At 39.4% G+C, this 13,625-nt stretch overlaps 1 protein-coding gene across 1 annotated transcript; it reads left to right on the top strand.

Annotated features, from left to right (window-relative positions):
• Window positions 1–6,302: 6,302 nt before the first annotated feature.
• LOC147268144 (green-sensitive opsin-like) lies at window positions 6,303–8,111 on the top strand. The gene is made up of 5 exons (XM_086199452.1): window positions 6,303–6,687; window positions 6,847–7,015; window positions 7,175–7,340; window positions 7,441–7,680; window positions 7,785–8,111. Exons 1-5 carry the CDS (start codon window positions 6,303–6,305, stop codon window positions 7,887–7,889), a joined length of 1,065 nt encoding a protein of 354 aa, XP_086055578.1. The 3' UTR covers window positions 7,890–8,111.
• The last annotated feature ends 5,514 nt before the right edge of the window (window positions 8,112–13,625 follow it).

Genomic DNA, 13,625 nt, shown 5'->3' with positions numbered 1-13,625 from the left:
TCAGTCAACATCTTTAAGATATCATCTTCTCTACATTAAAGGTGGTGTAAACAATCCATCAGTATTCAACACATTGTAATTAAATCACTGAGGTAACAAGAGTAGCTTGAGACTTTGCCACCCAGTTTATCAAAGAAATTTGGTTTCACACACAACAGCTCAGTAATGCTGTGCAAGTTTGTAAAGAATCAATTGTCATTACTTCTTTTTGTTATTAATCAAGCACAGTGATCCATTCATGCAGTAATGTTTCCACAGTTAAGGCATGTATGGAAGAATTTTTACTATTATTGATTGTATGTATAAAATTTCTATACACTTGATGCAGTCCACATGAGTCACAGTTTTACTAATGACTGCAATTCAAATCAGTGGCAAACTGAATGGAGGTTTCTTCCTATAGGCTTGCAAAAGTTCACATGTTGGAAAGATGTTTGATTTATAAATGCATTAATGACAAGGAGGACATAAGATAAGAAATGGGACTGGACACACAATAGGTTTTTCTGTCATAGTAAGTAAAAATTGACTGAATTGCAGGAATCCACTTGCTCTTTTATTTCAATTTAATTAGATTCATATTAGGTGGTGCAGTGGTTAGCACTGTCGCCTCACAGCAAGAAGGTTCTAGGTTCGAGTCCCGGCACGGGGTCTTTCTGTGTGGAGTCTGCATGTTCTCCCTGTGCCTATGTGGGTTCTCTCTGGTACTCCGGCTTCTTCCCACCATCCAAAGACATGCAATTGGGGACGAGGCCGATTGATACTCTAAATTGACCGTAGGTGTGACTGTGAGTGTGAATGGTTGTCTGTCTATATGTGTTGGTCCTGTGATGGACTGGTGACCTGTTCAGGGTGAACCCTGCCTCTCACCCGTAGACGCTAGGATAGGCTCCAGCCCCCCACGACCCTTAACAGGAATAAGTGGAAGACAATGGATGGATAGATTCATATTAGCACATTTGTAACCGAATTTCAATCTATTTGTGGCTGAAATCAAATCAACACAAGTGTGGTAAGGAAGTGTGACAGTTGAAAGATTACCTTGACAAACAAACATACAATACTGTGGAATCTAACACGCTGAAGGTTTGCCAGTTGTAAGCCTCATTAACTACCTAATGACTAACCAAATCAAGTTGAGGACTTAGTTGACCTCACCCATCCTGGAAATCGAATTTCATTAATTTGATGTTTTACCCATTTTCAAAAAAAGGACACCGTTAATTAACTTAGGCAACAGAAAAGTTTCACACGTCCACAAACGAGCTATCAAATGAAGGTGTATATCATATCAAGGAAGAGAACTTTACGCTCTCATGTCTACGGGACTGAGAGAGTGGGAAGTCTTTTTCATTACAGACATGACTTTTTGTTTGTTGTGATCTGCACTGGATCTCCAAACAAAGCTTTTGAATTTTCTGAACCAGCAACTTGTGAACCACGACTTAGCTGAGCAAATGATGAGCTGCTTTGGATTCACCATCACAGCTACTAAAACTCCCGGGAGACTCACTCCGACAGAGGAAGATGAAAGGCGTGGTGTCATCTAGAATCTCATTTTTGTTCTTATTGTTATTTGTCGTATGAATGTTAGTTTTAATGATCAAAACAAACTTCCGTCTTGGTTGTTGGATGTTCCTCTGTAAGGCAGAGAAACACAGGGGAGGGGAGAAACAAGCCTTATGGCTCCACACTACCCACCTGGTGATGTTGTCCCATGCTGCTCAGTGATTAACTTGGTACTTTTTACTGATATTAAAATGATCTTTCTAATTCATACAATGAAAAGCTCTTGATTGGAAATGATTTCATTATCGATGTGGCGGATTAGTTGTTGCTAGTGGCCGATAATTCAATCAAAACTGTTAGAGTAGATTGTGTAAGCTTGTTAAGTGTCGTACTGGGTGACAGACTGCGCAGAGTATTCTTCAATGAAATTGTGTTTGTCCCCAGTTAATCAGTTAAAACGGCTCTAATACGAGTCAAATCCTCCACGTGCTTATTTTATGGGCGGTGATTATATCAGCTCCTGTACTTCAGTTTGCTTTCATATGTTATACAAGGTGGTAGAACATAATATCTTGTTCCAAGACTGATGTTTAACTAGAGCAGAAAGCCAGAAGAAAATAAGGAATTCACGAAGTGACCACCTTATCCTGCACCAGGCAACCCTACAAACAGAGAATGCAATTAAACAATACAAAGTAAGAACCAGAACAGCATGAGTCGATGACGTAAGTCAGAAAAAAACAAATTCATACGCATAATTCATACGCATTCATCACTTAATAATTAATATTTTTTTAAAAAGCAAAGCTTTACCGGGGTTCATTTTAAATCATGAAACTACCGGTACCAGGGTCATGCTGGTGCAGGACACCAAATAACCAGTTTTCACCACAACCACAGTCATGAAAAGCTTTTTGAAGTTAATTCTTTCATTCATAGGCAGCCATTGAGGTCATCTGAGAATCTGAGTGCAAGTGCTGGGGTTTTATTTTGTTCTCTACAACCCCAGCAGCATCAGAAGCAGTCGTCTGACTGATCGCTCTATCCCAGACAGAGATGAAAGTGTATACACATTTCTTTCTGTACGTGTACATCAGGTCTGTGATATCTTTTGACACAATAAATGTCTTTGACTTAAAATAACCAGTAATATTCACATCTATGTCAAAGACAACACCAAACTTTCTACATTGATGTTTACTATTCAAGGAGAGTCACAGTGTTGAGTCACTAAAAGATGTTTCCGATGATCTCGCTAATAATTTACAGGTCTGAAATTGACCTGTAGTTATTCAGTACTGTTGGATCCAGTTCCGACTTAAAAAGTGTCCTGATTACTGCTGTTTTCAAGGCTGCATGAAAATTCCAGTGAGGAGGGAGCTGTTTAAAGGATCTGTTGCCAGGCAACTAAAAACCCTCCTGAGGGGATCTAATTGCAGAGAGGGTTTGAGACGAGAAACAAAGGTTGTCGGGCTCATGGAATCAAAATCAACCACTTTTATCTAATATTTTCAAGTTGATAGCACAGGTGGACACAGGATCTGACTGCTGTGCATTGTGTAAACTATAATTACTGAGACTCTCTCTCTAAAGAAGTCACAGTGAAACTCCAATTTAATTTGAAGACATTTAAATTCAATTGTCTGACACTTTCTTTAATGAAATCTTACCAAGAGAATATTTTAAATCCGACTATCGTTTATTACCAACATTTAGCCCGTACGGGTTCATTAGATCATGGACTAACCTGATACTGAATGGAGGGAGGGAAGCCCAGTGCGCTGCTGCTCTCCTTCAAATAGCTTTTCTTCAGAAACGTGTTGGCCAGTGTCCATCAACACAGTCAACGTTGTTGATATTAAAGCCTTCAGAATAATCAGGTCTTGGCTGTCTTTGGTGGGTCAGCTCATTCACACACTTAGGGCAGCCCAAAGAGTTCCAGGGTCAGAGCAAGTTATTGATACGGATGTTCAAATCGCTTGGTCAGTTATGATGAATTAAAGCAGCTGAATCATTTACGTGTGGTCACTGTACCGACATACTTGTTTCTTTACACAGGAGTGAATAAGAGCGCCAATCAAAAGGTTTCGCATCGATGATACATTCAGTTTCAAATCATGCAATGCAAATCAAGCTTTGTACTGGTGATTCACGCTGCCCAGTTCACATTCAGATAAAAATCATTCAAATTCAGTTCCGAGTGGCACATTTATCAGAACCATATGGTGCTGACATGTAAAGACACTCACATTCAGAGTTTTAGTTTAGTTTTCCCTGATTTTACCCTATTCTTAAGTAAAAATTACCAATTGCCAGAATTTGTGTCATATCCCGTTTTTCTCTCCTGAATTGTTTATTTGGTGTTTTAATTCCTGCTCCATGTGGTTCCCCTGCTTCTTACATGATCACCATTGTCTTCATTTACCCTGCCCTGATTTTTTTTTTAGTCCAATCGGCCCTTGTGTCTATTGTACTGTCTCTAATTGCCTCATTAGTTCCCTCCTACATGTCTGTTTTCCTCTCAGTCCAGTTTTGCCACTTGAGTTGACGAGTTATTCATTCTTGTTCCAGTACTCACATCCATTCATACTTGTTGCTACTTAAAGTAACAAATTACTCTCGTATGCATGATTTTGGAGGAGATATAAGACAGAAGCCTCTGATTTTATCCCCAAAATAAAGACTTTAATTGACTAAGTTTTTGGCATTCTGTCTTTTGTCTGTGTCTGTATCATATATAAAGAGATTGTTTTGATTTCTTTGTGTGATTCAGCTGCTCGTGCAGTATTTCAAACCTTAAAACCTGATGCCATTGCATGCATCTGCTCCGTTTCATTGCTGTATCCCACCACGTTATTCAGATTAAGACGCTCTATTCAAAGCCGCAGGCGTGAGACATGTTGAAGTCAACAGAGTGCTGAGACCTGAGTTTACCTTGTCAGCCATAGACACCAGATGTAGCCTTATCCTTCACACTGGGGAGGGAATTAACCAGGATGAGTGACCCGTAGTAACTTGTGAAGGTGACTCAAGCTGAAATGTTCCAGGAATAGTTTGTAGTGTGTTTGGTTCGGTGACGCCTAAAACAATGAAGAACGATGTGAGACTGGCGCAAGACATGGAGGCATGTATTCAGAAATGTGAACACCCAGACGTTTACTGAAACTATGGAAAGTACACTATAAAATACCTACATACACATCTTAAAAAGGGTGAATTTGCTATGGCTTCAAACAGATTTGCATTATGAAGTCATCTATTTATATGGTTGTTGTTGTTTTGTTTTTTTGTTTTGTTTTTCAGAGCCAGTCATTGTTTATAAAGCCCCAAACCACAAACCAGAAGTTGCCTCCACAGGCTTTACAAGCTGTACAAGACATGACATCTCCTGTCCTTACGAAAATAAATGTCTGTAAAGTGATGAAAATGATGATAAATAATGCCTTTCCAGCTAACTTTTAAGAAGAACAATCTAAAAAGGTATAAGTATAAATGATGATGAGTGTAAGTAGTTATTATCAGCGTTACCTTTTTTTTTTTTTTCAAACAAATATGAATAATCTAGAAAGAAAAAAAAAACGTGAAAGATGGAAGAAACCACACAGAGAGCAGCCGAAGAGGGATCCCTCAGCCATGGACAAGCACACTTACCCAGTACATCGAATGCAACACCAATTATTAATCAGTTCCAATTGTCATGTTTGGTTTTTCAGTTCAGTAACTGAGTTTTGGATGCAGTCCAGTACGCTGATCGAGATTACGACTGCTCTCACTAAGTGGCCACAGAGAACTGCAACCCCCTAATCAAATTAAGTTGCTCTCACACAGTATTCTCTGGTTTTTCCCTTGCTGGTGCTCATGTATACTGAAACAGCACTTACCTGATTTCCTGATATTTGTGGCATGGCAGCCGCTTCTCTTGATCTCTAATAAGTGAACATAAATTATTCTGATGACTGAAGACCATCCCGCAGCAGGACTCAGCGGGGTGTTTGCGAGAAGGGCGATGCCGGGGGGAGATTTATGTTGCATGCCCTCTGTCCTGCATATCGCTAAGCCCTCACAAATTAGATGATAATTAGTTGACTGAAGAAGACAACCTTTTACATCTTTTGGTTCATGATACCATGAGCAACACTATCAGTTTGTGAGTTTTAAAAACAATCAAGTAATGGCAAATACTTCATAGTTTGGTTTAGTAATTTGAAAAGGGACACTTATGTTTATTCTCTAATGTTTTAATTGTTTTGAAATTTTGAAAATGAATTTGTAATTTTATAGTTGCTATCTATTTTTCCTTGAGATGTTTTTTTTATGTATATATCACCATAAAATGTTACACATGGGCCCACATAGCTCAGACATGTGAAACCTCTTTGTAATTAAACATTCATCAGAGAAAAGCAATTTTCATATTATTCTGTCATATATTATTATGTAGCAACAATTGCTTTATCTCTAATAATCCCCATGTGTGCATGTATACTTAACAAATATCATTCATTGTAGAATTGGTGAAATGTCCCAAATCTGGTGATAGGATTGAGAATGTCACCCGTATGTCACTGTCCTTCAATGCAACGTCAAGTCAATTATCAATCACACTTGAGCTACCCACTTACTTAAAATCCTCCTGTAATCTAATTTTGCCAATTTGAGGATAACCTGAGGGAAGGTATAAAAAACAACCGCCACGGCAAGGTAAGCTGCCTGTGTGGGGTTGGCTTACACCACCGATCGTGAGACTCACTGCTGCTGCTGTTCACTGATTGACGCTGCGTTGGCGACGGACGATGGCTTGGGAAGGAGGATTTGAGCCCAATGGCACAGAGGGCAAGAACTTCTACATTCCCATGTCCAACAGGACTGGGATTGTTAGAAGTCCCTTTGAGTACCCACAGTACTATTTGGCAGATCCTATCATGTACAAGCTTCTAGCTTTCTACATGTTCTTCTTGATCTGCACTGGAACTCCAATCAACGGTCTGACATTGTTGGTAACGGCTCAGAACAAGAAGCTCCGGCAACCTCTCAACTACATCCTGGTCAACCTGGCTGTTGCTGGTCTCATCATGTGCGCCTTTGGATTCACCATCACCATCACATCTGCTGTTAATGGCTACTTCATTCTTGGAGCCACTGCCTGCGCTGTTGAAGGATTTATGGCCACGCTTGGAGGTAAGAACAAAGAAGCGGAAAGTCCTTTATGGAAAAGAGGGAATTTTTTTAAGGAACTTTGGAATTACCATTTTACTAACTTCAACAAAATTGATGTGTAAGTAACTTTAATGAACTTATATCTTTGAAGTAAATGATTCAAGTCATTTCTCCCTGCAGGTGAAGTGGCTCTCTGGTCTCTGGTGGTCCTGGCTATTGAGAGGTACATTGTGGTCTGCAAACCCATGGGAAGCTTCAAGTTCACGGGCACTCATGCAGCAGCTGGGGTCATTTTCACCTGGATCATGGCTTTTTCATGCGCTGCTCCTCCTCTGGCTGGCTGGTCCAGGTAATCAACCTCTGTAAGACTCTCCAAGCAGTTTCAGTGTGAAGGAATAAGATAACTGTATGTCACTGAAGTTGAGAGATTGGTAAAGACTGCAGAAGCATCAGGTAACAGGAAAAATTCATAAACGTAAAAGTTTTCCTCATTTTACATCTCACACAGATACCTTCCTGAGGGCATGCAGTGCTCCTGCGGACCTGACTACTACACTTTGGCTCCAGGATACAACAACGAATCATACGTCATCTACATGTTTGTGGTCCATTTCTTCATCCCTGTCTTCCTCATCTTTTTCACCTATGGCAGCCTTGTAATGACAGTCAAAGCTGTAAGGTCACTTAAGATTTTAGTAACAATTTTTAGCCATTTTTAGAAGATGAACTTCCAACTTAATTATTGTTTTTTTCACAATTCATGACAAACTTTAGGCTGCAGCCCAGCAGCAAGAGTCAGAATCCACCCAGAAGGCTGAGAGGGAAGTGACACGCATGTGCATCTTGATGGTCTTTGGCTTCCTGGTAGCATGGGTGCCATATGCCTCCTTTGCTGGCTGGATCTTCCTAAATAAGGGAGCTGCCTTCACGGCTCTGACTGCTGCAATTCCCGCCTTCTTTGCCAAGAGCTCAGCTCTCTACAACCCTGTCATTTACGTGCTGATGAACAAACAGGTCGGTTGAAAATATACTCTTAATTTCTAGTATCTGCCATTTCTTTGTTTTTCAGTCGTAACTCTACTTCGTTTCTGACCCTGTTGTCTTTCCCTCTGTTTCAGTTCCGTAACTGCATGCTGAGCACCATTGGAATGAGCGGCATGGTGGAGGATGAGAGTTCAGTTTCTACCAGCAAGACAGAAGTGTCTTCTGTCTCTCAAGGATAAAGTCTTTCTTCTTCCTCCCAGTGAATCTCTCTTCTTTTTTTGTGTGTCTTAAATATGATGACACCAAAGCATCTATGGACATTTTCCTTCCTGATTCTTTCCAGAAGTTAAAAGATCCCATGAAAAAATATATTTGAACTTATGCCAAATGGATTTACGCGGATATGATGAATGGACACAGGACAAAACACTGTAAGGAATATTACCTCACTTGTGAATATGTACAAAGAGATATGGAAAATCATTTGCTGTGGAGATTAGACATCTTTTGCAGCATTTGTGAGTGTGCGTGCACAAGAACATGAGAGTGTGTGAGAGTGAATGAGCTGTGACTCACTGACACATTTGATGACGCTTAACAACAGCTCAGACTAAAAACCCACCTGAAATGCAACTGTGATGACTGTGTAATCACATGTGTTGTATTTCATGTAATTTTGTTGGATTATGTATGTGTTACTGGGCAATCGGTAACATTGTTTTTATGTATTTTATGAAAATGACAAAAATATAAGTTGAAGTAGATAATAAATGCATGCATGAAAATAAACGCATCCGTGTGTTCATTCTAAGAGGTTGGCTTTACAGTGAGCAGCCTCTCAGAGGTGAGCGCTCCAAGTATCACCCTAGAGGGTGAACACAAAGAGAAAACACTGCAATCAAACAATTGAAATTAAACTTTTTTCCGCATGAAACAATAATGCAAACCTATTCTGTGACAAGGACAACAAAAAGGTGTAATTGCCTTACTATTCAAAATATTTGTTCAATGAACATTTGTCTTAGGGGTTACAAAAATGCTCTTAAACCCAATAGTTTGTGTCAATAATCCAAGGTTGCGTGAATGTGGATATGGCATAATATTATAATCCCTTCATGTAATCCTGTGAGAATCCTCCAAAGCAGCCCTGAGGTTTTTCTGGAACTGAAGCTAAAACAAATTGTTTAGTTATGTTAGATTCCCTTATCGGTTTGTACTGAAAGCAAACTAGCAGCTGACTGTCATGATATATGTGTTGAGTTCTATTCACAATAGGCGGTAAACACAAGGAACCCTTTGATTTCCCTGTGAGATGCACAAGGTTCTAGAATTGTCTTGAATAGATAAACTCCCTACTAAGATACACTTTTGACCTCAAGAGCTCAAAAACTTAGTAAAAATGCAGGAGGAGGTGCTTCAACTGGTCTTCAGTTTCTGTTTGCAACCTGAACGTAACTGCTGTAACTCATACAGATGTAAATGCTCAAAGTATTTTGATAAGAATGAGACAATCAAAAAAATATAATCTGGCCCTCAGATGCCACCTGCATAGAGACATGATAATGCAACAAATAAATATGTTAATGTTGATATTCAGTGTATCCACTGCATATTATGAACTCGACATTGTGTAAAAAGAGCTTTTTTTCTACTCCTTTAATTGGCAGTTTTTTATGAGGCCATTTTAATATTTTTATTTTTTATCTTATCATTTATGTTATATTTTTTATACTCTTACTTTGTTTTTGAATTTCTGTCAAGGCTGTTGGCTTTTCTAACTGGGGACTGTGACACAGACCACTGGCGTGCTGCTATTGCTACACTGAAGACTTTCCGTGGTTAATTATGACTGTGATGGTGACCCATTCCATCATCTCTACAAACGACATTACAACTGCTGGGGGTTGAAGCCAAATCTTAAAGTTATAAGAACTGTTTCAGAAGGAGGAAATAACGATCAGTGACCATCCAGCTCCATTCCTCTCCATTTATTACCCAGAGCTCATTGCATGCCATCATCATGACCTAACTCTCACCTGAGCTCATTACCTCTGCCAGGTGCTGTCCTCACTATCCCCATAAGCACACTAATATTGAGGGATAAGACTCACACACCCTTGGTTTCCCGGGAAGGACGATACACGCTGGATCTCTCCTTCCCTGGCCCAATTGGGGACATTTGACTTCCCGTCAGGGACAAGGTACCTAAACACGTCATTTGTGCGAGGTGTCATAGTTAGTCATGGTACTACTACTGCGATAACAGTACTATCATGATACGCTGATAATGCCATAATCTATATATATATTTTTTCATGGCAATTAATCATTTACACATCATAATATCTGTCTAACGATTGCATAAAAAAAGTATCTTGATTATGCATGGTTATCAAAATAGCAATGTGGAATCTGTTTATAACCGTTTTACCCAAATGTCAGTATTTGGAGCCAGTGAATTGATTCTGGATCAGGACGTACTGGAGTCTTTATGTATTGTCCCTCCACGTTTGAAGCTGCTGCGCTCGCTGCATTTGTCCTTCCACATCACAGCACCATTGGAGTTGGTTTTATGGAGTTTCTGTCATGTAAATGTTTTAATTATTCATTCCAAATCTGATTCTTGTAAGTAAAAATTGTGAAGAATAGAATAAGTGGCCTGGCTGTCTAAGAATCTCAGAAGACAATATTGTCACCATCTCGAATTATTTGCCTAAGTTTTATGATAATTTTTTTATTTTGCTTAAATCAACTCCTTATGATATTTTTGTCAGCAGTTTTTTTTTTGTGTGTGTTTTCTGAAAATCTTGAAAAACAAAACAAAACGACCTTAGGCGATCATTTTAAGAAGGTGCCGATATGGGCTATTTCAGCTTGCAGCCGGCACAATTTCACCAACCTGAAAAAAACACCAGTCTGAGGGATTAAACAGATTGTCTTACCAATCAACCACACCAGACTGGATCAGACCGGACCAATCTCCCTCCTGTTGCAGCCTCATTTGGACCGAATCAGACTGGACCAGACCAGACCAGACTGGATCAGACCGGACCAATCTCCCACCTGTTGGAGCCTCTTTTGGACCGACTCAGACCAGATCAGACCAGACTGGATCAGACCGGACCAGACCGAACCAGACCAGACCAGCCCGGATCAGGGGGTCAATTTTAGTGTTTTGCATGTGTCGAGCAAACGTAACATAAAAGGGTCTTCGCCCCCATAGTACCTTCAGGCTCAGATCCTGAAAAGAGGCTCATATGGCAACAACTGGGTATAAAAATGAGTGTTTCCTTTTATCCCCTTACATTTACTTGAGAACCCCGGGAGCCCAGAATGTCATTGGTATTTGTTGTATTATGTTTTACCACCCCCTTGAGGTTAGAGTCATTATTTTCACCTGGATTATTTCAAGAGAATATACAATGTATTATATATAATATATTTATTTATTTATGAAAATAGAATAACACATCATTTATGCTCCAGTAGAAAAAAATATTAAATGTGTGTTGAAAAAATACAAAAGATTCAAATGTGATTTTAACATGTCTGGACTTTGTTGGAGAGTCTTCAGATGATAAAACAGGTGGATGATGCCCCCTGTTGGTTTTGTAAAAAAACAACAACAACAAAAAAAAACAACGGAAAAAAAGAGTGTCTCGACACCAGCATACTTGTCTAATTTATTAAATACACCAGATTAAAATAAATGCAATACATGTCAACGTTCCTGCAAGAAATCCAATAGCCTGTCATTTAAATCAGGATAAGAAAACAGAATGATCTCAAACTCAACAGTCCTACAACTTCCATCCATTGTCTTCTGCTTATTCCTATTAAGGGTCGAGATTCAGTGGGTCAGAGAGAACCCACGCAGGCACAGGGAGAACATGCAGACTCTACACAGAAAGATCCCGTGCCCGAGCCGGGACTCGGACCTTCTTGCTGTGAGGCGACAGTGCGAACCACTGCACCACCTAGCCCTAGCCCTACAACTTACAAAATAAAATAAATCAACACCTTTTGCAAACAGATTCAATTCAAAACAATGATACTGGAGGGTAGAATTCTCATAAATGTTTTAGTTACTAAATATGGGCAAATGAATGGAGGTTACTGTTCCCTATAGATGAATAAAATCTGCAGCTGCTCTGCTGGTTGAAATACAGCCATGAGGAAGGATAAATGTTACCAGCCTAGAACGTGTTACAGCTCAAAGGGGGAATCATTACATATAAATACAGCCTTCTTCTATACCCAACTGGCCATCTAACATCTAACCCATGATGTAACCCTTTATTTCCTGCTGATAACCTGACCCTAATTGTGCTATGAACACATGCACTGTAATTTTCTTCACACATGCTGCTCCAGACACCTGCATGTGATTAGGGTCTCTGTCAGGGGCTTCTTCCATCTCTCTTCTCTAATTGTTCCGATCAGATAGGGGCGGCTGCATACTGAGGTCTTAATAACAAACTTGAGGATCCACTGGATGTATTTCCAGGCTGGTGAGGAAGCCTTGAATAAAACACTTGGATTATTTTTTTTTTTTCCAGAAGCCTGCAAATAATAGTTTTATTAGAAGCTGTATTGGTGGGATACTGTATAATGTATGTATTATTAATGGGATGTGCAGCTTGATATGAATGATGTCATCTAGTAACATGCAACCATGCAGAAGCTTTCTGCTATGTTTACAGGGACTGTAAGTGAAATGTGAACATTTTTATGTGCAAGTTGTGGTCTGTTTAGGAAAGGACTAAACGAAATTAAAAGCAGGATAGAAATAATAGATCTATCGCCACACATGAATCCTCAGACTTTGTGAAATGTTGAACAAATAGAGCGTCAGGTAGAAACTCAATTACACTGCATGAACACAAAGCAATTTTGGGATTCAAATGCATGTCTGTTTCACTGCATCGTCTTACAGGAGATTTTTGGGGGGGGGTTTTGCTTCATTTAAAAGCGCAAAAGAAACAATCTTTCCTCTCCTTCCCCAAGCCCACTCGAGCTCAAAGAATTTCCTGCAGCAACTCAACGCTCGCAAGATTTCAGCGTGAGATTGGAAGGAGCAGACCTGGCGTGATCTAACTGAAGGTGCAGACACATTCATTTCTCCTTTTTTTATTATGTTGTTGGGCAATTATAATAACAATTTCAGCCTGTCAGTTAGGGGAAAAAAAACACTCTTCATGGGTGTAATTTAACAGTATCCAGTTGTCCCATTTAATTACATGATTCGAGTCCACAGGTTGCTCTGCTGTTGTTTTCTGCTGGAGCCATTTTAAAAACACTATTTAATCACTCATTTAGACAAAAAAACAACAACCTAAGAACATGGAGTTAAGTTTCCTTTCCAGCCAACATCTGCTCTACCTCTCATAATGTGCTGAGTCTGAAAATAAAGAATTTGTCTTAAGGCACATTAAAGTTATGAAAATCCTTAATTTACACATTATGATCTAAACTCAATAACATGCCTATTTAAACTGATTTTACTTCTGAATGTGAAGCCGTAATATAACCAAATGAAACTGTGCAGTTGGTATCATGGCTGGAGAGCTAAAAGGTTTGAGGTATTAGTCGGTGTGATGTTAACAGACTTATCCAGGATGAAACAGACACCTGGGGATTATCCCTTTGGCCTTTGCAGGTGAGATAATCCCGGTACACAGTGTGGCACATACTTTAATGTCTACACCGTTGTCTGCGTACCAATCGATATTCATTTATGATTCTCTATAACATGTTCCAACATTTATTTCTAGCATTAACTTGCTTTCACTCATCCCCTCCCCCCCACAGATATCAGAAGAAAGACACCAGCACATCACATCGATAAGAATACTTGAAATAATAATGATGATAATAATAATACCACCCATTATTACAACACACTAAATTTAATATCTGAAATTCCCATATACTCAGTATCAACATTCGTGTGACTGTACACATTATTCGCTGTG

Source organism: Aulostomus chinensis, chromosome 3 (genome assembly GCF_037954235.1).
Source record: "Aulostomus chinensis isolate RoL2024-O1b breed Wild chromosome 3, RoL_Achi_v1.0, whole genome shotgun sequence".
Lineage (NCBI taxonomy): Eukaryota > Metazoa > Chordata > Actinopteri > Syngnathiformes > Aulostomidae > Aulostomus > Aulostomus chinensis.
The sequence above is the reverse complement of the archived record's forward strand: the minus strand, read 5'-3'. Positions and strand labels throughout refer to the sequence as shown.